Consider the following 27,983-nt stretch of genomic DNA (forward strand, 5'->3'; position numbering starts at 1 on the left):
GTTCTTTTTATATTGTTCACTCAGATGATGATACTAGCTTTTAATAAGCTCAGGTGATTTGTGGAGGAAAAGGAATATAATCTAAGAAGAGAATTAAGTTTAGTGATCTGTATTATAACAGACACATTTCTTTGTCCTATTTCAAATGAGGATACATACATTCTGGACACCTGGAGCACCTTCCCCTCTGATCATCCTGCTTTTGCACATGTAGCCCGCCCACCCCTAATTCTCCTCTTGACGGTTGAACAGAACCCTGCTTCTCCTCAAAAGCACCAGGAAGTTTTGCATTCATCTTTTATGTTCTTTCTTATTGTGATTGTGGCAGAATTGGAAGGAATATGAACAGTGCCATCAACAGTGGTTTACAAATCACGTGTCTGCCCTGTTGTGAGATGTGGAGCTTTTAAATGTCTAATGCCAATTGTATAGCTGTTCAGTGTGTCAGAAATCATAAAGGAAAATTCCATGTTTGTCCCTGTTGCTCTGCCTTCCAATAAATGCTGTTCAGCTGAGCCCTTATGCTGATCTTGATGAAATTCCTAGTTAAGAGAGTTTCCAGTATAATTAGGCTAAAAGATGATTTGAAGTGGAAAATAGTTGTTGAGTAACACATTTAATTTGTTTTCAAGTATGAAGAAAGTGACAAAGATGTGTGTCTGGTTTTCCATTAGAAATGAAGGTCTTTTCTGCCTTTTTTCCCCCTTTTTCAGAATGTCATTGGGAAAGCATTTGGCCTCAATTCTGCAAACACTTGGAACACATGAGTAATAAGGAATCTTCTTGATCCTGATGAGGATTGAGTAAAACAGTGTACTTGTAATACTGGAAATTTTGGACATACATATCAAAAAGAAAACTTGAAAGAGACTGAAACAGGAATGATTTCTAGTCAGACCTTACACAAAATTGTTCTAAAAATTCTGGTCTTGGTATTGAATCCATTAAAGTAATTCTATACTTTAAAGTTTTAGCTGGCTCTTCTGTTCAAATTGATGTGTGAACTGTGTCCACAGAATTGTTATCACTCATCGTATTGGAAGGATTTGTCAAACAGGGGCCTGCAGAGATCCAGTACTATTGGATATCTTTATTAATGACCTTGGAATAGAGAATATGATTCTTGAAGTTGCAGATATAACCAAGTTGGAAGGGATAACGTGTTTTGGAGGACAGGATTATAAATAAAACTACATTGACAAACTGTGCAAGTAGCCTGAAATATAGGATGAAATTCAATGGGGACAAGCAGAAGGCACTACAGTTAGACAGGAATAAAACCTCAAAGTGTATGAAATTCTGATAACAGGAGGGGATTCAGAGTTTTTTTAGTAAATCAGAAACAGTATGAGTCAGCAATGTCATACCGTGAAGAAAGCAAACATCATACTGGGATATATAAACAGGAGTCTCATATGTAAGACACATGAAGTAATACTTCCACTCAGTACTTGTAAGGCCTCAACCAAAGTACTGTATCCAGTTTTTGGCACACCACTTCAAGAAAGTGGAGGGAGGCCAAAGGAAAGGAACAAGAATAATCAGAAGGCTAGAAAAAGACAACCCAGGGAAAGACTGAAAGAAGAGTTGTTTAGTCTACAGAAAAGAAGACGGACTGAAGACAAGCTAACAATTTTCAAATATGTGACAGACTGCTGCAAATGAGGAGGTTACAAACTGTTCTCCATGCTCATAGCGTATAATAAAGCAATGGTTTAAAATTCAGTTAGGGATACGTCAACAAGTTTTCTTACTAACTGTCTATGTGGATAGAAAATTTATAAGCAGGTTGCAGAAGAAAACGGTGGCATCCTTATCTGGTATGTTTAGGAAAAAATTAGGCAAAAAGCTGTCAAGAATGGCAGAGCTGCAACATGGGGAAATTAGGCTGGACTCGGCGCACTGCTCGCTATCCTATTCGCTTTCTGTGTTAGCACATTTCTTTAAAAATATTAATATATCTCGTTGCTGTGCTGAAGCCCAGCCAAGAAAAGGACTTGGCCACGGCCGCGGATGTAGCTAGAATGAAAAAGCAGCCCCTCGGTTGAAGTGATCGCCTCCGGCAGGAAGCGCCGCAGGCGGCCGGTTCTGCTCTCAGGGAAGCCTCTCAGAGCGGTACCCGGTTTTCATTTTCCCTTTCCGAGTCCTCAAGCCGCCTGCCGGAGCTGCCCTTCCCTGCCGGCCTGCAGCCACCACCGGCGGGAAGGCCCGGCGGAGCGACAGGCCGCCGGCTGGGGATCGCAGAGCCACCCGCCGCGCGTACGTCCCTAGGAGCTGTTAGTCCCGCCCCATGCCCCGCCCACCCCGCGACCTCTGACCTCCACGTTCCTTAGTTACCGCGCGGGGCGTCACTTCGGGGCTAAAACTACAGCTGCGCGTAGCGGCGAGTTGGGCTGAACCATTCGCCTGGCCGCCGGAGGGGGGGAGGAAGTGAAGGCGTCGTGGGTGCCCCCTGTTTGCGCCCGCAGCGGCTGTTGCACTTGTTGTAGCTCCTGCCGCCGAGCTACCCTCTTCCCCCTTCCCTCCGCGCTCTCCTTGGTTTCGTCCCGTTCGGGCCATAGCGACGGCGGGCGCGCTGAGGGAAGATGGCGGCTTCGGCCTCTGCACTGCTACCGGCTCCGTGAGCGCGGCCCTCGCTCCTTTCCCCTTTCCCCTCCTCGCTCCTGCACCTCGGCCCTCCCGGCTGCTCTCCGCCTCTTCTATCTCTCCCCGCCGGGGGGGTAGGGACCATGTCGGACTCAGAGGAGGAGGAGAGTCCGGACCGCCAGCTCAAGCTAGTGGTGCTAGGGGACGGCACCACTGGCAAGGTCAGTGCCGGCCCCCGCCGGCAGCGCCGCGGTGCCCTCAGCCCCCCTTCCTTGTTTCCCCCCGGCCCTCCCGCTGAGGAGGGAGCAGCCCGCAGCGGCTTCCAGTCTATTGCGCTGCCGTTGTCGCGATACCCGGCGGCTTGACGCCGGCTGGCTTGCTCCCCCTTTACTCCTGGCCCTGCACTTCCCTCTCGCTCTGTTGTTTTGCCCCGCCGTGTGTGGGCCGGGGAGTAGCGGAGAGCCGGGACGAGTCTCTGCCGTTCTAGGGCCGGCCGGCAGGCAGAGGCGGGCTCTCGGCCGGGGAGCTTCGCTCCGGCACCGCCGCTATCCGCTCTGTGCTCGGCAAGCGGAATGGTCTAATGGGGTGTCCGTACCCTCGCGGCACCCGAAGAGGCTTGATCAACAAATAGACGTATACGACTTTAATCCAATTTTCTTGAGCCTTAATAAAAGGAGCGGCTAATAACGTAATCGCTGTGGTGCTGCCTGACACGGAGTTTCCCGCCGGTGCCCGTGCGCTGCGGACGGTGTGCTGGTGGCGGGTCGCTGCTCGGCTGCAGTTGCTTGAACAGCTCCGAGTTCTCGGTGGCCGGCGGTGCCCGGGAAGGGGCTGGAGTCGGGCCGAGCACGTGAATCCGCGGTTCCCGCCGGCACGACGAGCCACGGAGGTCGCTTAGCTGGGTCTCCAGGCTCTTCGTTTCGGCTTCAGAGCTAATAACCTCCAGGGATGGGTAGAACAATTTGGACCTCTTTGAGTTACTGTTTCAGACTTTGGAAAGGCGCTTCTGGGACTATTTAGTTTGTGACTTTTAAGGTTTTTTCCCTATCCCCAACAACATAATTAAGTACTATTTATGAAAGTTGTTTACAAGTAAGTTATATTTCTCTTTTAAAAAGAGAATTTTTGACAAAGAGAGACCAAAGAAGGCAAAAGAGAGGCTGCTTTCTTACCCATTGAAATAGTGACTGATCTTTGCTATACATGTGTGAATGTATTTATTTCCATATGTAGCCTGAATCCTTTTGTGAGATACACCTGAAAATAGTCATTTTATTGTATATTTGAAGAATACAGCTTTTCCTCTATCATCAACTTTTGAAAACACGAGGACGCGGAAAGTCTGCCAGCCTCACAGTTCATATGAAAAGTAGAAATATTCCTAGAGGTGGTGTAAATGAACTGCCTGCCATTAATAGAAATAAGCTGTCAGTGAAAGTGCATGCATGGTTTTGCTCACTTCTGCAGAGCTCTATGAAGAAACAAAACATTTTTTTGTCTCCAGTGATTCTAAACCCAGTCTTAAGTGGTATTGTATTCATCTGAGTCAGTAGATGGGCAATTCCCAGCGACTATGTGATGAGAACATAATAAATGCACGGGATTGACAGCTGAAGTGCTGTTTCACTGGTGGCATTCCCCAGGAGTTTTCCATTCAAACTGAGGAATCCTTTCACTACTGCTGTTCAGCACCTTGTGGCAAGACCTCTTGCCAAACATGGATTTTCAAGCATTCTTGAGTTTTGATGTATATTCCTGCTGGTTCCTACCTCTCACATGGGAGCTGCCACTCACTGAATCTCCTGCTGGCTCTAGGAATCCTGTGCTTCAAGTGCGGTTTATTTTGCACGAGCAGCAGCTATGCTACGGTGGGCTGCTTTTCCTTCTGTTCCCCCTAGATGATGCTGTAATAGAGGCTTCTTCCAGCCATCCTGATGGCCTAGCAGCAAACACTTGCAATAATAGATTTATTGTTAGATCTTGTAAAAATAAAGAAGTGATTGGGTCATGGAATGGAAAGATAAAATGTACCTAATGCTATTTCAAGCACCTCAGAAGACTAAATTGTTGAGGTTCCTCTCCTTTGTTGGCTACTCGTTCCGCTTACTTGTTGAAACGTGTATGTCTATATGTTTTCAACTCTAAATAGCCTGCCTCTCACATCTGGTTCACAGCCGGTCTTTACACACATGTATACTTAGCCTCTCATTTACTGTGCAAGACATTGTTTTTTCTCTTCCTCTGTTGCTGGGATCATGAGATAGGAGCGGTGTAGGAAATAATGGACTATATCTTTGAAATATTGCGTCTCATGTTTAGTGTGAAATGTTCACATTTGACTTCTTTCCACTGCTTTCCCTCTGGCCAAAAAAAAACCACCCCAAAAATTTATTTCTTCCCTCTTGGCTATCTGGGGCTGTCTGGTCTTCAGTTCTCCAAGGGGGAAAAAAAATTATGTCTTTGTGCACCTTTGGCCAGCTGACTCAAACTTCATTTCTTTTTTCTCACCCATTGTTTAGAAGCAATGTGATTCAGGTTCTGTGCAAGGGTTTGTAGCAGTCTAAAAACAAATCAGTGTCAGTTCAAGCTAAGGGTAATGTTCGTGTTTCCACTAGCTAGGAATTGCTCTGTCCATGAGGCAAGGGAGGGATGTTGTGCTTCTATTAATTTGTTTTGTGGTGGTTGAATGAGTAATTGGGTACTTAGAATTTAAGGGTAGGAATAAGCACTGCTGGAGCAAGTCCTAAGGAGAGAAGAGTAAAAAGGGAAGAAGGAATGAGAGGAGTGAGACAGAGCAGAATCTGAAAAAGTATTAGGGTAAAATAGAGATGGTAAGGAAATGGTAAATTGATGAAAAATTGAGGAAGGCAAGATTGCTTAGTAGGAAGATAATAGAGAATTATTTTAATGAACTAGACAAACTAAGAAAACAATCTGAAAAGAAATTGCAAGCGGGGACAATGTGAGATGAAAATAAACAGCAATTATTAATAGCAGTTGGCTCTTTGATTTGGATTACAAGAGGGAACATATATACCTACAGCAGCCTTATGCATCTAGGTTTTAAATCAACCCACTCTTCCTGCACCAAAATGATTTTCCATTAAAATAAACTAGCAGTATTAGTATGGATTGAAAAAAATGATGTTATGATTCAGATATTTCTACTCTTGCTATGCACTCTTGCTAAGATTAGCTTAATATTGAAGTATATAATGATGCTGATTTGAGGCATAACTAACTGATTTGCTACTGTTGGAAAAGGTTTTGGGCCTCTGGAAGCAAATCTTGGAGCTATTCATGGGAAGGGAGGTCCTGAAAAATAGGTGTGTGGGAGGAGCAAAGCAGCCAAGGTCCTGTCTTTCCACCATCTGTTGCAACTGGGGCTGCAGCATGGTAGCAGAAACATCCTACCTTCTCCTCTTAACAATGGATGATGAAAATGAAACCTGGTGTGGGAATTTGCAGGAGCTAAAATGTAGGCTGGAATACAGAGTGGTGTCCTGCTTGCGTTAGGATTTTTTTGGATGCCAGATTTTTAAGCATTGTGCCAGTTTTGGATCTTCTTGTTACGCATGGGCACAAAAACATTGTTGTCACTCTTTAGTCTTGCAGATGGCAAATTGCATCAAGTGTGTGGTGCAGATTGGCCTAGTTTCAGAGATGGATGTCTAATGTTGAAAAGTCTTGATAATTTTTTCTGTTTCATTGAACAAAGTTTCATCTGTAGTTAGGAGTGGGGTGGAAAGTCATCAGCTTCAGATGACAGAACTACTTCCTTTGTTTGCAAAATACTTCATCTCCCCAAGCTTCACTGTTTTTAGTGACAAATTCTGTGTTGGACAGTTACATACGTAGTTTTATGCAGGTTAAAGCATTTCATTATTTAGCCCAGTGTTTCTTGTCAGAAGACAGACAGACATTTTGTCTGCCTTAAAATCCTTGCCAGTAGGGCTGGGACATGACTGAGGGGTGTATGTTGCTGTGCTTGGAGAATGGCATTGACGTTCTAGAAGGGAGTGAGGGAAGGGATAGATTGCTTTTTGCAAGGTGGGTTCTCAGTTGGCTGGTAAAGTTGGTATGTGAATGGAAATTCATGGCTTCAGAACTATATGCTTGCATCCCATTGAATTTTGGTTTTAGTTTTTCTTTCTTACAACTGTGATACTACACTTTGGTATTGCTTTTGGAAAGCTTCCTTCTATAGGATTTTACTCAAAGAATTGTCTTTGGCAGGGTTTTCTCTACAAGTTTCCATGTTGTATTGGTGAGTAGTCAGTGTCTGTTAGAGCTGGATATCATTGCTTATTCTGTTTGACTTGTCTGCTACTATTTCATAAATATTGTTTGCTTTTTTATCTATTTACTCACTATGTAGGTATTTAGTAACAACTTGTCAGCAGTTTATACTCTGAGGTGTTGACACTGAAAAACAGAAGCAAGAAATTGTGTTGCCACACCTGTGATGTTTAATTGCATCTTTGATTCCAAAAACCCTTCCCAAATATCCTGTTGTATTTTGCACTTAGAATATTGTAATTTTGATGATGTGGTGGTGTTTGTTTTTTTTTTTTAACTGCTGTCTTGATTGCTCTATGTTAGAACCCAAAGACTTTTTTTTGTTTGAAAGGAAGGAGTTTGTAACACCAACCTTCAATAGTGTATTGCTATTCAGAACAGCATATAAACATTTGCTTTCAAGTATTTAAGACACATGTGAACGTGCCAAACTGGGTCTATGGAAAGTCTGCTATGAAAGTTGGTGGTCTGGTTGTCTTAGTAGAGATGTGAAGGAACAAGGCCTTCTTCATATCATACTATCCTCCCATCTAGATTAATGGCTGAAATTTTATGAATGGAGCATAATCTTTTTTAAAAACTGTCACTGATCACTTATTTATTTTTACAGCTGCAGTTCTACTGAACCATTATTTAACTTTGGTTATTTTTTTACATAGATTGTACTCAACATATCCATACAGGCAAAACTGTAATTCAGAATCTTTTATGGCAAGTATGGCAGAGAACAATTTTAGGATTGAAGGGAGTATCTGCATTGTAGAGGTACTTGAATATGCATTGATGTAACTTCTCTGTTTACTGTTGTGGAGAAGTTTGGACTGTTACTCTTAGTATTTTGTGGATAAATGCTTGTTCTGTGAATAAATAGGGGACTCTAGTCTGGTAATCCAACACCTTCCTTAAGCTCTAACATTTATTAGAAAAAAAAATTAAAAAGGAGTTAGTCAATGATTTTCTGTTATAAATTCCTTTGCATTCAAGAGCACAGTAGAGGAAAACTGTTTAAGAGAACTTTGCCATGCTGTTGATTACTTGCTGCTCTTATTGGTTGGCTGTTAATTGAATGTATGCTGTTTATTTTTACTAACACCCCTAGAAGCCCTCAGGGAATATTGAGTGTTGCAGAGTGATAAAGCTAATATTTACTGAGCCCTTAAAACAAGAAGGGAGTGGTTGCTTATTTAATGGGGATCTAAATTAACGTGTTGGAGAGCACAGAATGCTATGATATGGTCAGATGATATTTTAATTTGTACTCTGGGTACTGGTTACTTGTCATGGTCTGAAACCAGGACATTACTTTTCCGAAAAGGAAGATTTCAAGGAGAAGACTGTGTAGTGTATTCCTGCAATGTTTTTATTCTTATCTACATCTTTAAGGTCATGACGGGTTAAAAAGAATGTCTTTGTAATCTTGACATGCTAACTATTGTAATGAAAAGAATCAGTTATGCTTATTTTAGTACTTACAGTCAAAATTTGCATTGAATTTTATTTTGTGCATATTGTTAGTATTGCGGTCTCATGGCTGTAGGCAGAAGAATCTTCTCACGATTCATCCTCTGCGGTCTTCACCCCTTGTGCAGTGATATAAATATATAAGTATAGTCATGCTATTTCTAGTTTACTTGCTTTTTTCTGCATTTATTTGTTTATTTTTAATCCTCTCGGGACTTGAGTTCAGTGAAGTAAATGGAAATGTTGCCGTAGTCTTTAATTGATTTTTTGGATTACTTCCTAAACATATCTTGTGATATCAAAATATCATTTATTATATATTTGACAGTGATAGGAATATAAATGTGATATAGAAACAAGAAAACAGTAAATCTTGTGTTATTGATTTCACAGGCAATTTAATAGTTGAGTAAATGTTTGCCTCTTCATATTAGAGCTTTAATGCTAGAGCTCTAGTAATCATGTTTTCATTCAAAAAGTGTCACCTTTTCTTCCTATGTATATTTGACATTATTAACATAATTTAGATCTTATAACTGTTCTGTTAATAGAACTTGCCTATTCTCGTTTTTCACAACTATTGGCATTATTTTACTATTGCATTTTTAACTAAATGTTCTCTAACAGCAATTTCTAATACCAATTGATGTGACTCATCTCTTCAGAGATGAATGGAAAGCTGGCAAAAAAAAATTCCTTCTTGCCCATTTTGAGTTTTCTCAGACAGTGTAAGGGTTTTGTGAGGCTGTTAGGCTTTTTTCCCCTCTATATATGTAAAAACATATTTAGATTTTTTTTTTCTGCGATTACTTAGTTTTTCTATTTTCAGATGTCATGTCAACAAGAGATTTTTAAGTGTATACCACTAATTTGATGTAGGATGTATTTTATCTATGTGACATTAATTTCCAATATAGTATTTATTTTTTTCCACAATAAAAACTTTTGTAGTCTTTATAACTGCACTCCTCTATTCTCCTTTCCTTTTCTTTTAACCTTAGATTGTGGAGCTTGCTTGCCTTCTTTTACTTCCCCTCTGCCCCCCGCCCCCCCCCCGCCTTGCCTTGCATGGAGAACTTAAATTGCTAGTGAAAGAAAATGTCTTGCTTCATTACTTGATGTAGGTTAGTTGTGTATCCTTTTAGCAGTATGAATTAAAAGCTGATTCTTTATTAGGTCAACAGTGTATTGGTCTACTTTCATAAATCCACAAAATTTAAATTGAAGAAATAAGTTTCCAAAGTTCTGCTTAAAGGAATGATTCTGCAAATGTGCATTCTTAACATGAGTTTAGTTTTTTCTGTGTACAAGAAAGTACTCTTCCTATCTTAGACTTCATGTAATCCCTGATCCTGAAACTTTGATGTACAGTGGCAGGAATCCTGACACACTTTGGAACCCCTGTGTGACTCTGCACTGTGCAGACCTCTGTTCCCTCCCAGAAAGTTGGTCTGGGATCATGGTGTTCTGTACCAGTGAAGGACCCTTGTTTTGGGAATGGATGCTTTTAAAAAATAATAAGCTCTTCAGGTATGGGTAGCGTCACTTAGATTTGTGTCAGTTTGATATCAGAATGATACCTCATTCAAATCTGTGTAATATTTTGTACTATGACTATCACAGTTATCTTTGAAATACAGAGGAAATGTGCACCTTGCTACTCTTTGCATAAATTAGTAGCCTTTGTCATCTCCTCTTATTATGTTGAAGCTGACCGGAATGCTTGTCAATCCAAATCCATGGATGCTGTTAGCATGCATTGATACAAAAAGCGCTTAACCGTATTTCATACTTCTGATTTAACATCAAGTTTTTTGGTGTTTAAAATGACAACTTAATTTGATGTTGTTCTGTTTTAGACATCCTTAGCAACACGTTTTACCCAAGAAACATTTGGAAAACAGTACAAACAAACCATAGGACTGGACTTCTTCTTGAAAAGGATAATATTGCCAGGTAAGAGAATAAAAACTAACACTTACACAGCAGTAAGACTTGCAGAAATATTTCTTCAAGGTAATGTGTACTAAATAAACTTAGTACAGTGCTTTTTATGGCAAAGTAAATTAGGTTATTCAGAGAAAATTTTGTTAGTATGTTCTTGCCAGGTGACAAAGGGTTATGCATTTGCAACTTATATCTTTAAGTAAAACACTGAATTCAAATAGGAGGAATGCTATCTATTTTTGTGATTTTTATTATCTATACTTGAGTGTACTTGCTGTCCATCTGGATAGTGTAACATACAACAATGTTATTGAACTTTAAATATATTAATTGAGAAAGTATATGTGTTTTGAAAGAAATAGATTTTTTTTTTTTTAATGAAATACACAACCTGTGTTTAAGTTGTGTGAGAGAAGCATAATGCAGCTATGGAATTGCAGTGCTCTAATATGTGAATGCTGTTTTATGCAAGGCAGCATGAAATTGCTGGCATTTAATAGACCACTAAAATTTAGGGTCCCTCGGCACTCATAAAAATACAGTTTGAGCATTCAAGATGTTTCACTTCACGACGGCAAAGGAACTATTTAGATGCCAGTTGCAGCACACTGCATGGAAAATGCAGAGAAATAATTAAAAAAGAACAGTTGCTGGTAGAAGTTTGTCTCTGAACAATTGGGGGTTTGAAATAAGTCTTTTCATTGATTTGTGGTTGCTCAATTTCTAAGCATGAAAGAATTTCATTAAATGCATTTTCTTCTGGCTTCAGAAATGAGAAGTTAGAAAAAGTATGTGTAATTATTAAAAGTTTTAGTGAGATTTGATAAAGTTGATGCAAATTCTGTAGTTCTGTCTTTTTTCCTTTTGGAGGGTGGGGAGGGAAGCAAACCCAGAAATGAAGCATTTTAGCTATAACCTGAAGTTGTAAGAAAATAAATACAGTTCTCAAACTTATTTTGTTAAAATTATATTGCCAATAATTTCTTGATTATGTTTATATATTTTCTTAAGTGAAACAGAATAATCATTTCAGGCTATTCCTGTATTCACTATTTTTGTACTTTTTTAGTATCTGGTGAGTGATAAAGTACCAAATTTCGGTGCTTATTTCTCCATAAAATCAATAGAATAATTTTTTTATTGTCCTGCTCATGCCTCTAAAAATACCAGTGTGCATAATACTTAACAGCAGTACTTGCAAGTGGAATGTGTATACAAATCATGCAGTGTGCATGCTGAGAACTTGTATTTTGCAAGTTTTTTTTCCAGCTGTTAAGCATACAGAAGCTGTTAGTACATTAGTGGGATTCTAAATATTCTTGTTGAGTGGAAAGTTTGGAAAAATATCAACTATTGATGCATTCATTTCTTCTAGTTTATTTTGTAATAAAATCAGAATGTAGATGAAAATAGCTCCAAAACAAAGTCCGTACATCTTTTCCTCATTTATCATTAACAAAATAGTAACGTCCATGGAATGTTCGTGAAAGAAGCATTTTTCTGTAGATTGTCATTCTGGTTTTGCCTATGCCATATATGTGTTTAGGTATATATGGATTTCTGTGTTTTGTAGGTAAGCTGAACTAGTGGTGGGGAGTGAGAGGGAAGGAAGAGAAGAGGGAGGGAGGTAAAATTTCTAAGTACTGGAATGGGAAGCATTACTTAAGTAAGCGGATTTTTCTAATTTCTTGATTAGTTCAGGGTTTGCAGAGCTACTATGTTTACTTGAAAGGTTGATTTGTACTGCTGCACAGATATTCTAATGCATGTATCAGTAGGGAAAAAGCCTTGATTTCTCTTATTTGGTAGGAGAATTGATAAATAACTGTGGTTCAGTAGTTGAATTTTTTTCTTCTTGAAACAGAAGCAAAGATCTCGGAAGTTAAAATTACTGATTTCTAGAATTGCACAGAAGTTTACATTAGGCCACATTAGAAATGCATTTTAGCTTGTAAAATAAAGTACTGTTTTTCTTTTTTTGGGAGACTTTTTTTAAAAACAGAAGTGGTATTTGTCTCCAGTTGTTTTAGTAACTGATGCAGTTTTGCAGTGAAAAAGATAAATATTTTACAGAGTTAAAACAATATGGTTTAATACAAATAGTAAATCCTTTGATTAATTTTGAATGTGACTTTTAGTGTTCAACTGTTGACAAATTCTCTTCAAGCAGTTATTTAATTTTTTTTTTTTCCAAATGCAAATCAATTTCAATGTATTTATTGATGCAGTGTCTTGTCTAGTCTGGATGCAACCATGGTGTAGATTTTTGCTGCTTAAATAGTGTATGTGTTAGAGGGTTTGCTGATAAAGATTTTTAAGAGCCATAGTCAAATACTTTTAGGAGGGTTGTGGGTGCAGTCCAGTAAACAGGATTCTTCTGTTAAAGGATTTTTGTTTTTTTAAGTCGTCAGTGCAACAAGTGGGCAGACTTGTATTTTTAGTTCCATCTTGACTGTGCAGCACTTTAAGTAAAGGTTAACCAACGCACCAAGTATACTTCTGCAGGCTCCCTACTGAATCAACTCAGTGGCTTCTGTTCATACCAGAAACAATCTAGATACCTGCACTGTGTTGCCTCAGTTATTTTAACTTTGCCCTTGTGCGCATTTGCTACAGAGCTAATGTTTTCTTGTTCCTTACCAGTGTACTACATATTATTTTTATGGGATTCTTCAGTTATTTTTATTGGTATGTTAACCTTGTTTCTAAGAACTGTCTTATTGTGCATGGTTTCTTTTTTGTTTTGTTTTCATTCTCCAGTTTGTATGTTCCTCTTAAATCTATAAAAAACTAGAAAGTTTCAAAGTCTCTGCAGAAAACTTCATGTGGTGCTATCATAGTTGTTAAATAAATATTTGCTAGGCAAATTGTCTGGAGTTTTTCCTTCTGTCAGAATAATCCTAAGATCCTTCTTTCTTCCCCAAAATCAATTGGAACACAAAGCAAATATTACAGGACCTAACTGAAAAAAAGGGATGATGAAGCATTGTGGACTGCACATGATCAGCATGAATTTTAGTAGTTAGTGAGGTCTTAATTAAGAACCACTTCACCTTAAATGAGCATTCCAACCTTTTTTTCCCAGTTTCTTCTTTCTGTTGCTAGTGAAGGAAAGTAGATAATTCATAATAGTAGATTTTCAAGTTGAACAGTCACTGTTAGACCATTTAATTTAACTTCCTGCATTGAAATTCCTCAGATAATTTCATACAGTTATCCAGATTCTAAGCCCAGTATGCTGTGCATAATTACTACACTTAGGAGGAAAAATTAAGTTAGAAACTGTTTAAAGCATTTGAACACAAAATTAGGCATCTGAAAATTGTTGAGTTTGAAACTGATATTTATAAAGCTTTTTTTCCAAATAGGTGGCATGAATGACATGGTAAATTTCCAGCAGAATACGTACAACCAAGCTAGGGGTAGAATACTGCAGCATGGTGAGCTTTTGAGCATGTTTTAGTTTGTTTACCCACTGAAGATGCATAGTCCTTTTAGACTGCAGATTCACCAGTTTATCCATGCAGGATGCTTTATGGAAGACTTTACTGCATTGTTTGCAGTTGCTTATGTTCTAAGCTTTAAAAATAATTAATCAATACATAGTATATGCACTGTCAAAACAAATCAGCTTTTTAGTCTATGAAAGGTTGCCTTTAGTGAACTGGAGTGTTATGATGTATTTACTAAGCTCCATGTAGAAATTCTTTGTCTTCATATCAAATATAATAAGATATAATCAAAGATAATATATCTTATCACACAGATAAAACTCAGTGTCAAAACTCAGTGTGGCTTAAAAGTAATGTGAATAGATTGTCTCGCATTCATCTCTCTATAATTTGAGACCAAAGTAGCAGTTTACGAAATCTGTGCTTTTAACCAGATTAAAGCAAGATACATCATAAAATACCACAAGTAGCATATATTCAGCTATATAGTTCTAATTTGCTGTTTATATTCACTGAGTGCTGGGATATATTTCCATGGAGCACATTCCTTTGCATAACTCATGTGAGTCTGTTAGTTATAAATTGATGGCTGAATAGATCACATTGTGTAAAATCAAGTTGTTAAACTCTTAATTCAACTATTTTATGTTATTATCTTTCTTAGCAACCCAAATTAATGTGTTCTTTTTCACTTGATTCTCATTTGTGATGTGGAATTTGTTGCAATTAAAAAAATAAATGTAGGAATAAAATTAGCAGGCAGTTGTGATTATTTGTGACTATGTAGAATTGTTATTAATGTGTAAGTCATGTGAGTTGTATGTAGATGAGAAAAATTTTCATCAGACCTTACTGTATTAGCTTGGTGCTTCCAGATAATCAGTACAGTTTTGAGAACAGTTCTCACCGTACAAAATGAGCCAAATTATACTTTAATATGTTTGTATGCACGTGGTGACATACATTGCTGTGTGTATGTTTAGTCTATGAGTTTCTTGTTAGTTTGCAGACTATGTATGACTTGTAGGATATTAAATAGTCTGTATTTACACTGATCTTTTGTTACTTTGTTTTTGAAAATCTGTTAATAGTTTCAACAAAGCTTAAAGACTGTTTAGAGTAGAAAGGAAGATCTATTCTTGGTGTAGATTCTTCGAAGATGAGATTATTGTAAATCATGTCCAATTTAGTTGCCTGCTTTGGGGTGGTGAGTGGAGGAAATAATCATAGTTTGTATCCTCAACTTAGATGTGTGTCAGTATTTCCATTTTTTAATCTAACAACTATATAATTCTTTAACTGTGTAGTAGTAAGAGCATCACTACCAAAATACAGTTACTATGGAGATTTTCCCCACTTCTAGATTTGTAAAGAAAATTTGGAGGGGGGTGGTGGGGAAGGGAGACAGAGTATGGAATAATGTGGTTAAGTTGACATTAATTGTATTACCTTTCAGTTCCAAGTACTGTGCTATAGAACTTTCTCTGTGAAGTTTTACATGCTTCTTCAGTGAAGTATGTTATATAACTTCTAGTCAGGAATGTTTTACTTTATGCAGTTCCAATTCTTTTCTGTTAATATTAAATAAGTTAATATCTAGCTACAGTTTTACTGCATCTTAATGACTTAGTTGGACACAAGTGACTTTTTCCAAATGATACAGTCATCTTTGTGTTGAAATTTAGTTACTATTTATTGTATACCTGAAAAAAGTTACTGCTCTTGATATGCTAGAGTTGTATTATCAGCTGTGATAATATATCTTTATTTTTCCAGGTTATACAATATCTGTGTCATTTTCTTTTTTAGGAAATTTGAATGTTACTCTGCAAGTGTGGGATGTAGGGGGACAAACGATAGGAGGCAAAATGCTGGATAAATATATTTATGGAGCTCAGGTACAGTATAAATGATAATTGTATTTATAGTAATTATATAAAATTAATTGAAACTTTGTTCTTAAAATTATGTATATCTTACAGGTTGTTGTTTTGTAAATCTCAAAAATGTTGAATCACAGCTAAACTTAACCTTAGCTGATATTAATACACAAGTCTAGTTTTGGTACGTAGTTAATTTTTTAGAGCTGACTTAAAAAGCAAAGCAAGAATGCGCATTTGTAGATCTGAATAACTTTGAAGAACAGATGTATGTTTCCATGCTTTGTGTCTTGAGTTAAGAAAAGCAATCATAGTAAATAGTAAAAGCTATTTGGATATCCACATGGTAGATATAGTGGCTGCTTTTAGAACAGATGCCTCCTGGGGGGAAAAAGTAGAAGGAGGAAATTAAGAGCAATCCTACACCATTAAACTCATACATGCAACAGGGGTTATAAGAGGGCAAACAAAAGGAGGCAACCAGGTAGCTAAATATTTTTGCAAAACTCCTGTCCAATGAAAATTAATTTTATCTTGAGGTTAACTAAGCAACTTAAAGTGAATGGTAGGATTAAGTAAGAGCTAAATATTATAACAGTATCTTGAGTTATGAGATGATTTAGGAGGATGTACTATACACCAAACTTCTTAACATGCATGATCCTAAAATGTACTCTGTTCTTTAATTTGGAATTTGTAATGAGAACAATAGGCATAACATGTTTTATTATATAATGGTATATTTATCTGAAAAGAAAACAGACACACCTATTTTTTCCCCCGATACTTTAAGCAATAGGAATATAGAATCCTAAAACTTTTATTGGACAGAAACTTTGTACTAATAAGTACAGCACAGGAATGGCAAATTAAGGAGATTAGGATTTATTAGTTAAGGGGATAATGACTACTTGTCGAAGACTTTTGTCACTTTCAAAAAATGTCTGAGTGTTTTTAACTGTTGCATTTGTTTTATAACATTTTCCTATTTTTTAATAAAAAACATTTTGCTGCCCTGTTAAAGATCTACCAAGCAACAAGAAAAAGTGTCTTCTATGACAGAGTGAATTTGATTAATAACAAATTGTTGCCATATGCCCAAAGTAAACTCAACGAAGGAAATAAAAGGCTATTAACTTTTTCTGTATTGAATTTGGTCATAAACTTAGAGTTTCTTATCAGCAATAACAGGTCAAAAAGTTAATACCAGTGCCCCAAAGTGGTGAAAAAGTGGATATCAGTAAGCCTAAAATTACAAAAGTTTTTGGTTTTTTTTTTTTAGTCATTCTGACCACATTAACAAAAAAGCCCTACATCCAATCTCTTCTCATTTAATCATCCCCCAGCCCTCATTGTAACTCTAATTTTGTTAATGAACTAACAGCTGGTCTGTCTCCCATTGTTGGCATGTATTGCCAGTGTCTGTAATAGGCTTTGTATCATCAAAGTGGACTTTTCTATTAGCTTTGTAACAGCACCTGTCAAAGACACATAAAACTTATCTTTATTTTCATCTATTCATGAAACACCATGAATAGTTTGGAAAGGCACTGCTTTCAGCTTGCTTCTAGACAGAAGCTTATTTCATATTGAACATCCGTAGCCTTTTAGAAGAAAAAGAGGAAAGAAAGTAGAACAAGTAGGGGTATTTAGAAAGAAAAATCCTTTTAAGTATGTAAAGTCCTGTGAATGGACAACAAAGCAACAAGAAAGTAATTGGGAAGAGCTAGCAAGGGTAAATTGTGCCCAGCCAACTTGATTGCCTTCTCTGGTTAGATGATTGGCTCTGTGGAAAGCAGCGGATGTCATTTACCTTGACTTCAGCAAGGCCTTTGACATAATCTTCCATAATATTATTACAGACAAAATGCAGAGGTATAGACTGGAAGGGTGAACCATAAGGTGACTGAAAAACTGAACAGACAACTGGACTTAAAGGGAGATGGTCTATAGCTCAGTGTCTTACTGGTGCCTGGTTATAAGTTGTATTCCTTGGGGGTTGGTACTGGGGTCATGTCTTTTATTAATTCTTTGAATAATGGAACAAGACATTGTAAGTTTGCAGATGGCACTAAATTGGGGATGAATGCTCATTGTGCTGGAGGGTGGGGCTGCTATTGAGAGAGACCATGACCAATTGAAAGAATGAACCAACAGAAACCTTGTGAAGTTCACTAAAGACAAATGCAGAGTCCTGCACGTGGGACAGAATAACTTTAGGCAGGCTGGCAATCGATTGTTGAGGAATCAGTTGGAGACCATCCAGCAAAGGGCCTTGAAGCTGATTAATGGACTGGAGCATCTCTGTTATGAGGAAAGGCTGAAAGAGCTGGGACCCTTCAACCTGGAGAAGAGAAGGCTCAGGAGGATCTAATCAATGTATATAAATACCTGAAAGGAGGGTGTAAAGAAGATGGAGCCAGGCTTTTTTCAGTGGTGCCCAGTGACAGGAAAAGAGGCAATGGGCACAAAGTGAAACACAGGAGGTTCCTCCTCAACATCAGGAAACACCTTTTCACTGTGAGGGTGATGGAGCACTGGCACAGGTTGCCCACAGACATGGAGTCTCCATCCTCAGAGATATTCCAGAGCCATCTGGACATGGTGACTTTAGGTGACACTGCTTGAACAGGGTTGTTGGACCAAACGACCTCTAGAGGTTCCTTCCCACCTCGGTCATTCTGCAAAATGGCTTTGGAGAAAAGAACGTGGGGGTCCTACTGGAAAAAAAACCAGTTGCATGGAAGTCAACAATGCACCCTTGCAACAGTAAAAGCTAAATGAGTACTGTGCTGCATTACTAAGGATGAAGTAGGCAAATCAAGGAAAGTGATTATCATCCTCTCTGACATTATTGAGGCTACATTTGGAGTACTGTGTTCAGTTTTGGGTTCCCCAGTACAAGAAAGCCTTTAAAATAATTGGAGCAATTCTAGCAAAGGTTGCTACAAAAGAAGTATGTATACCTACGGTGTGTTGCACTTGGTCAGTGTGTGTGGTGCAACTGGGATTTTAAACATGTTGTTTGTAAAGTACACAAGCTGTACACATACACATAGACTAGATGATTTGGATCTGTTGCAGAAATTGTGTTCATCTGCCTGTATTCTCCATATCTAAATAACTGAAATTTAAAGTACATGTGTAGAATAGCTTGCAGCATTCCTACAGTATGCATCCTGCTTTTACCCAGTATTTGCACATGCCCACAGCCTTGAATAGACTTCACCTGGTTGATCATCTTGAGGTTTAGAAATCACAAGTGGCTGGATTCTTGGTTTTCTGCTCAGAACTGCAACTGTATGGTAGACCTACTTAATAAAATACTAAGAATGGCTGGAAAGGGAAGTTTTGAGAATCTACAACAGCTGAAAAGGTTATCTTAATAGCAAGTCTGCAGTTCACTTTATCTTGGTTGAAATTTGGTCAAGATACCAGGGAGAGTAAGTGGAGCATCCTTATATACTTTGCTGCAAACCTTGCCACTGGAGATTTCCTTCCTTTTGAAAGACAGCTGAATCGATTCTCTATGCTAGATCTTTTGGTTAAATTACTGTTAAGGTGCCATTTTTTGACTGAGGTCCCTGATTTCTTGTGCCGTGTTTTAAAATAAGAGTGCCAGATTTGAGGATGGGAACCTATTTAATTTGCTTCTGTGGCTGTAGTTGGAGAATTACTCTTCACTTGCCTTCTTGAAGCAGTTACTTTTTTCTCCCTTTTTTTTTTTTTTCCCCCTCTGGTGTTGCTTATCCAGAACAATATATTTGCTGCATCCTGTCTTAGTAGCCGAATTTCACTGATGGGTCAGAAGAACTCTGCAAGCTGTGGGGAAAAGAGTTCTTTGATCTTTATAAATAAGAGGTGCTGATAAACAGCTTTCTGTCAATGTTGCTTAAAACTGACACATTTATCTCAGAATTGAGAGAGGCTAGGAGTAATCATATAGTCAGTTACCACAGCTGAGCTCATAGACAGTAGCTCATTCAAGTATGGCAACTCAATGGCATGTATTTGAGTGACCATATCCTCAGTATCAGCAAAGACAACAGTGGTTAAGTATATGTAGACTGTAAACTGTTTTTGCCTGTAAAAATAGCATTTCTGCAGATGTGCAAGATATCATAATGAAGCTACTCTTTGCTAAAATGAATATTCTGTGACTAGAAAAAAATATTTTAGAATTTTGGTCTGACATATTTCATGAATATTAATGAAAATTTGACAGTTAATTTAGTTCCTTCATACTGAAGTCAGTCATAGGATGAGGGCAGCTAAGGATAAACCTGAAGAAGAAAACATATGGTTTTAATTAGTGTTTTCTGTAGCTTGCTTTTATTGTGACAAATCTTGACATAAACTTGACACCTTTTAAATGTTGATTGTCTAGTGTGAATATATTGCCTGGTTACACCACTTCCATAATAGCAGTTCTGCTGCTGTTTGCGTGGTAAATATTACAGAACCACTCCCATCTTGTACCTGTAATTGCTGCTCCTACCCACATATCTAGTTTAAAGTATCTTTAAGAGCTGGCATATGCTACCTCATAAATTGGCTTGTTAACAGAATAAGAATACTGCAGACTCTACCTTCTCCAGAGACCAGCAAATCATTTCTGCAATATTCTCTGTTGCCAGTGACTTATTTTTGAAAATACTCCTTCCAAAACAAAAAGCACTCACAGATGTACTAATGTAGGCAAAGTGTCTCTCTTACTAGAGTACAATTATACAAACAGGGACTATTTGTCACCTTCCTGGAGACTAGAGAATGTGTTCTTGGCATGTTGTCCTCCATATGCTTCAAACCTTTTTCATGGCAGGGAAATGCGCTACTTTTGTGTAAAAAGGCCAGTGTTAATTTTCCACCTTAATTCCTCATGCATAATAGGGAAATAACAGCTTTTATACTGTGTACTCATTTTGTACTCCGTATACCGTAAGTTTGTGGAAAATATGATGTATTTTTGTGAAAGCAGTGATGGAATTTATATGTTAACTAAAAAAAGTGAAATAAATTTTAGGTATGGGGTTATGACTAGTCCTTCATTAATTATCTATATCATACTAAGTTGCTTATGGAGTGCTGCTGTGGCAAAAATTTAAGCAAGAAGTATTCTTTATGACCTGGATGCCATGCTGCTTTTTTTTGCATCTCTAAGATGTCATACCTGCCGTCTTTGTTTCTTAAGTAGAGCAAATATTGACAAGATAAAAAAAAAAAGGCTAAGAAAAGAATAAGAATATGCTTTAGAGGTAATGTTTAGTTCATGGAAAAGGGGACCAAAAGGAAGTTAGGTGACCTCTAGTTGCAAACTTTGTTCATTGAATTCTTTCACAGTAAATCCACCATGAATAGTGGATTCTTCCAAAGGTATAGGTAGTTGGCTAAAGAACATGTAGCAGAGGAGCATTTTGATGACGGATAGTTATAAACAGAGTTGTCCATCCTTAAATGCTCAGATTTTATTAACTTTATCTTACATCTAACTCTGATTAAACTCTTCGGTGCTGAAGATGGTTTAGATAGTCTGCTCTGCTTTTCTGCAAGCTAGTGGGAGAACTTGACCACCAGTGAAGTGTGCCTTGTGCTTTTTCTTATTTACAACTTTCAGCCTTATATCTGTTTTTTTCTTTTTTTTTTTTTAATCTTTACTATACCTGTCACTCAGCTTGAGTTTCTTCTTTGTCACTGAGCATTTAATAACATCAGTATGTCCTTCCTTGAGCGAGACTTATAGTATGAAAGATGAATAGATGCATGCACAGGTATTTGGGTAGTTACAAAAATAATCAAATAAATTAACTGAGATGCAAGATGTTAAGGAATAAATTGTACAAAAGTTGGAAGAGGGAAGTGGATATTTAATATTAAATTTGGTTAGTAAATTAAGGGAGGAAAGATAACAAAGGAAAAGATGGGTGTCATAATTCTTAATTTCCTTGAAGGAACCGGTGAAAGCTGCTCCTCAGAAATTAATAGCAGCCATATATATAAGGAACAAGAACTCATTTTGCCAAGGAATTCATGGCATCGAAGGAAGAGATTGATTTGTATTGCTGTCATAGGGAAATAGGTATTGAAGGGATCTCAACAGGATCTGTTGCCCTCCTCCAAAGCTATATCTGTATAACATCTATTTAATTTTTATCAACCTTCAGAAATCCTCCAATGTTGTGAGACTGCTGTCCCTGAAGGAGGTGTATTTCAGATCTTCACTATTCTTACTGTCTACATGTTTTTTTTCTAGCATGTACCCTCGCTGTAATCATCTGGCTGTAAGTTAAACCTATTGCTACATGTCATTTTGATACAGAATCATAAGAAGGCAGGGTGGAAGGGATCTCAGGAGATGTCTAGTCAAACCTCCTGCTTGAAGTAGGGTTAGCTGTGAGATGGGACTTGTTCCTCAAGGCTTTATCCAGTTCCTTCTTGTTAAGCTCTAAAGATGGAGACTGAGCAACCTCTTTGGGCAACCTATTCCACTGCTTGATTCTCCTCGTGGTGAAAGAGCTTTTCCTTATATCTAATTTGAACTTCTCTTGTTTCAACTTATGCCCACTGTGTTTTATTCTCCTGCCATGCACTGCTGTAAAGAGCCTGGCTCTCTCTCCTTCATAGCTTCCTCATGGATATGAGAAGGCTGCTTTTAGGTCCTTCTAGGGCCGCCTTCTTTCCATGCTGAAGAATTCTGGTTCCCTCAGCTTTTCCTCACAGGACAAGTGCTCCAGCCTCTGATCATTTTGGTGGCCCTCTGCTGAACTTACTCCAGTTTATTGATGTCTTGAGGGGCCTGAGACTAGATGTGTTACTTTAGATAGGATCTAACAAGCGCTGAGTAGAAGGGAATAGATCCCTTGATATAGTGGCTGTGCTTCTGCTAATAGAGCTGAGGATCACATTGGCCTTCCTTGCTGCCAGGGAACATTGCTGGCTCATATTTGGCTTGCTGTCTACCAAGACCTGCAGGACGTTTTCAGTTGCTCCCCACCCAGTCAGGGCTTTGCATTTGTCCTTGTTGAATGTTGAAGGGTTGCTGTTCTTCCATTCCTTGAGCGTGTCTACATAGCTCTGAATGGCAGCCCATCCCTCAAGCATATTGGCTGGCCCTCCCAATTTAGTGTCATCTGCAAACTATGTGTAAGAGCATATAAAAAGAGAACTCCTGTTATCTTTTCTTGAAACTTTTACCAGCATCGTCATGCCTGCCATCAGTCTTGTGTTTGTTGAAACATTCCAGTTTTTCAATTTTCTGATGTCAGTCATGGTTTCTAAACCTCTGATGTTGTTACTGGTCTCTTCTCGTCTACCCTTTTCTTGACATTCTGTGTCCGAATCTGGATGCATTGTTTCACCTAGAATGTTTCATGCCGGTGTGATGTCTGCCTTTTTGCTACAAAATAAGCTTGACATATTCAACTGTGATGTGCGATAACTCCTTGATCCTATTGTATAGAACTTGCTACAAAGTCAGATGTTTCCTATTGTGCAGTAGATTATTGCTTCCTTTGAACTTGTCATGGTACTTACTGAATTGCATCCTGTTATTTTTAGATTATTTCTCATCATACAATCTAAACTCTTCTCAAATAATCTTGCAGTCTCTACCAGTTTGTTGTCATCTGTGAAATTAATTTAATAAGCATGCACTCTTACTTTATGATCTAAGACATGCCTTATTAAACTGTCAAGTAAAGCTGGGCCCAGACAAAGTCAAAAAAACTTGACTTGAAAAAATCTTTTCTATTGACAGTGGGTCACTGAACCAGCTAATTTTGTATGCAATTTGTATTGGATTTTTACAATATTTGTGGAAATTTCATGTGAGGAATAGTGGGCAGTTGTAGGGCTTTTTTTTTCCAGATGTGAATGCCATGAGAACAAGTGCAACAGAAGCCAATTCTGACTTCATTCCTCATTTACAAGATAATTACTTTATTAGGGTGTAGTGGAAAGCAGGGGCAGAAGACTCAATAATTGAGAGAAGAGTGATTTGTGAGAGCAGATCTTCGAATTATGGAGGGGCGAAGGTGGGCATTTGTGCTGTTAGCAGGCTGTACTTTATAATATTGGATATTAGTTCTGAGGAATCCTCAGTCTATTCTGAGTATTTGTTACTTTTAACCTGACCCAAAACCTCTGAAATACATGGGACTCCTTTCTTTTTGACTTCTGACCACATTTTTAGTTTCTCCTTTGAAAGTTTAAAGCTTGCCGGTACTTCTTGCTTGTCTTCTACAACAGGGAAGGAAGGGATCTGGCCTTTCTCCCCAAAGGAGAGCAGATACGCAACAGTCGGGCAATTTGCAGAAATGTACAAAATGTACAACTGAACTGCTTTTATTTTTAATTTTTTTCAAAAATGGAACAGTGAAACTACAAATAATATTAGCTAAAATAAAAGTCCTTCTCCGGTGTGATTTTTATCTTACTATTAGTGTGAAGTGCTTTTTGGGTTTTTCATTAAGTATATGCAGTTTGGAGTATTTCTAGTATAACTAATTGTGCTTTTTACTGAATTGCCATTTTTTTTCTGGCCTTGTAGATCAGTTAGCATCTGAATTTGGAATACATGCAATGCAGGAGAAATACTGTAATAAAATGTGTTTATTACAGGAGCTTATTATTCCTTTGATTATTCCTCAAAAGAGACAATGCCATTATTTGCTAATGCTCTATCTTATGATAATAATAATTTAGGCTGATGCAAATGTTACCACGTTCAAATATTTTTATAACTGTAACATTTTAAATATATCTTTTTATTTAGGGTATTCTCTTGGTTTATGATATTACCAACGGCCAGAGCTTTGAAAATTTAGAAGACTGGTATAATGTGGTAAAAAAAGTGAATGAAGAATCAGAAACACAGCCACTTGTGGCCTTGGTTGGAAATAAAAGTAAGTTATTCATACTTAATTGAAATACTCTGGATGTTGCTCTCTGTTGAAGAAGTGGCACAGGACATACATCTTTAGTAAAATGAAACTAAATACTGTCTTGTGTGTTGTTGCTGTGTACAGATGACATATTTGGGTGTACTTCAGGATTATGGTTCTGGGCAGTTAGGCTGAGGGACTTGCTGCATGATGCTTTGCCTAGCCTGCAGCCTCTCTGCCTATGTTTTTTTTACTTGGGGAGCAGCACACGGGAGTAGAGAGATCTCTCTCACCCATGTTTAAATTTGATAGGGCTTCAGGATATAGCCATGGCATGCATCTAGAATGGAGAACTGTGAAGCATTCCTGGATCTAATAACAGGTATATTTCATGGTTCTGTATGTCAGGAGACTGCTAAATTAAATACTGGTGTATATTATTTAAAATAACTACACTCTGCATGAGGCATAATGTTTATGAGTTTCTTACTAGGCTATTTTGCATGCTATCTGTAGTTTTGCACATGAGGTTACTAATTTCCTGTTGTTCTGGAGTTTACTAACCTGTCGTCTTTTTGATCATGTAAGTATGATATAATGGTTTTCTTCTGATAACCAAAATATGTCACCTAGTTAGTTTCCTAGATTCCAAATTGCCCCATTTCCAGCTAAGAAATCTTATAGAAACATCCTAAGTAGCATATCTGAGGTCTGGATCCTGACTCTCTTACCCTTTTTCTATTGAAGATGATAAAAGCAACATAAAGCAATTTTAGAAACAATGTGGTGGAAACAGATACAGAATTTTTTAACAATGTAAATATATTTCCTTGAACAACAAAAAACAGATTTCATTTTTTTTTTTACTTTCCAAGAAATTTGTGTTCATGTCACAATGTCAATATCATGAACAAACCTGAAAAAAAGACCTCATCTAGCAAGTTAGTATTGTTTAAAAGCATTTGAAAACAATGCAGAGACAACACTTTCATTCAGAACCATTTAACTGTAGTGTTGCTACTGTGATACTGTTAACATTTTGTGATATTAATTATGAAAGATTACTTATTTTTTGCGAAGAAAACAGAGAAGCTCTTAGACTTACAATATATAAATAGCACTTCAGTATAACATAGACAGTGTTGTACTCTAGCAGACTAGAGTCAATAATACAGATTCTGTTGAAATTCAAATGAAAAATATTTTTCACTGATTTATATTTTGCCCTGAAATTGGACTTCCTAGCTGGAGTTCTGCAAATCTTATAAAGTATTTACAGTAAGATAAATTGTAACATAGGAAAAAGTAATGTTTTTTTTTCTTGAATGACACCATAGAGGTAGAAAATCAGACACTGGTTTCCATTTGATGGAGTTTTATCTCTGTTATATACCTTAAGTATATATATTTTTCTCATAGACATGCCTGCAATTCTTTAAAATCCAAATAGAATATGGTTTTGTAGGTGAGTTTCCAGATAAAGGCTGACACTGACTAGTGAAAGGGATTTCATTTTATGAAAATAGCAGCTGGAGGAACATCTGTGTTTGCTACCTCATTTTCCTTCAGAAGCTGTGTATAAAGAAAAAAAGCAAACTATTGCTTTCATGTGATCCTAATGATGCTTGTTGTTATTGCACATTGAGCTTGCAGGGGATGCTGCTTACAGAGGTAATTTTTTGCTTTATTTTTATTTCAATATGATAAAAATTAAACTTTTAGAAGTGTGCTGCTTTTCTGAATTCAATAATAGGAGAAGAATATCTAGGAGGGCTTCTACTCCAATACTTTAATGGCCTGTGAGAGGTAACTGTAGTCAGGCTCCGATTGTTACACAAATAGAAAACAAGCTGTTTATATAGAAGCATGTTATGAAAGGATAAAGCTATCGGCACTAACAAGTTCTTCAGGTGCAATCACTGTGTTCAGAATAGCTCAGCTTCTTTACTCAGTAAGTGATAAGACACTTGTAGAGAATGCAAGAGCAATACTAGGTTTAAAGCCAAGAAGAGGGACCTGGAACACATTGCCCAGAGAGGAGGTAGATGCCCCATCCCAGCCAATATTCAAGGTCAGGTTGGACGGGGCTCTGAGCAACCTAATCTAGTTGAAGATGCTCACTGCAGGGGGCTTGGACTACATGACCTTTGAAGGTCCCTTCCAACCCAAACTATTATGTGACTCTATGAAGAGCCATTTTGATGAACTTATTTGACCTCATGCATCATACAGGAAAAATACATTGAGTCAGTAGTCTCTGTCTCCAGGATTGTACTTGGCTTTTTGAGCTATGCATGTCTTTTAGGAAAATATCCAGGTATGCTTACTTAAAGGCTAGAAATGTCTATATCCACAGGCAAGTTATGCTAACACTTAACTTCTTCTGATAGTTTTACCAAATTGCTGAGAATGCAGTTATTTTCATTAATAGCAACTGGAAAGCATTGGGCCAGTATTTAGATACCTAGATAAGAATTTGGAAGCCCAGCTGAAACCATCTGTTTTGAAACTTTGGCCTAAATTTAGTGCTGCTCTTTTAACTGTTGTTAGCTTGGTCTTAGGCTCTCATTTGACTGTTTTCACTTACTAATACTGTCTGAAAGAAATGCATATTTTTCTTTTTTTGGGTATATAGATCCAGGATCTTTGCTGTAGTGCTTCAGAAATAGGAATAAAACTATGGTTTTAAAAAAAAAAAACACTTGGAAGACAGCAATGATAAATACTTTTCTTCACAATGAAATATAGAAACTGTACACATGAATCCTATTAGATGAATATAATTTCCTTTGGTAATTTTGTCATTGAAAGCAAATTACCTCAGGTACAGCAGTATATGGTGCATAATTGTGTACTAGCTGTTGTCTATAAAACTCCATGATTTATTAGTGGTTTTTTTATATCAATTTGTAGTCATTCTGTTAAATGTGTTAAGTTTGCAGGAATTTCTTCAGTATTCCACCAAACTTGAAGAAATTGTTCAGTGCTGATTTAAATTAATTAGTGCTAGTTTTGACTATTCTATTTTATTGTACATTGCAATAGATTAGAAGCATGAACGCAGTAAGCAACTGTGTGTCTGTTTAAAGCACGATAATTAACTTCAGAGTGGTGGCAATTTATTAAAATGTCCTGTTGTGATTATAAGAGATTAAGATTTATGCATGAAACATCGGAAAGGTAATTTCTACATACAAAGCTCCAATCAGTCCCCAATCTCTCATCCATCAGAAATTTATTTGAAAATTTTTTGAGCAGCATGACAGAAAAATTTTCCCCCTCTATTCCATTTTTTTGTTAGTATGCTGGCACAGGCCATTTGGCTTTTAAAAGCCACCATCAAAATCTATGCTGTATACATGCTCCACTAATGGCTGCAGCACTGGAATAAAGTCCAGAAGTCTAGAAATCTGTGTTTAACCAGTTTATTTAGCAGCTGCTGTGTCCACTGTGACTTCCCATCCAAGACATCATGTTAT

At 37.6% G+C, this 27,983-nt stretch overlaps 1 protein-coding gene across 3 annotated transcripts in view; it reads left to right on the forward strand.

The window, feature by feature from the left end:
* Positions 1-2,729: 2,729 nt before the first annotated feature.
* RAB28 (RAB28, member RAS oncogene family) overlaps positions 2,730-27,983 on the forward strand; it is a gene marked incomplete at its 5' end in the record, with an annotated part of 66,459 nt that continues 41,205 nt past the window's right edge. For all 3 annotated transcript variants that reach the window (XM_081998976.1, XM_081998974.1, XM_081998975.1), the window contains 4 exons: positions 2,730-2,807; positions 10,206-10,302; positions 15,555-15,643; positions 24,396-24,525. In XM_081998976.1, the coding sequence (XP_081855102.1) occupies positions 2,730-2,807; positions 10,206-10,302; positions 15,555-15,643; positions 24,396-24,525 (394 nt within the window). The remainder of the gene's footprint in view (positions 2,808-10,205; positions 10,303-15,554; positions 15,644-24,395; positions 24,526-27,983) is intronic.

This window comes from Phaethon aethereus (genome assembly GCF_964289735.1).
Source record: "Phaethon aethereus genome assembly, chromosome: 4".
Taxonomy (NCBI): Eukaryota; Metazoa; Chordata; class Aves; order Phaethontiformes; family Phaethontidae; genus Phaethon; species Phaethon aethereus.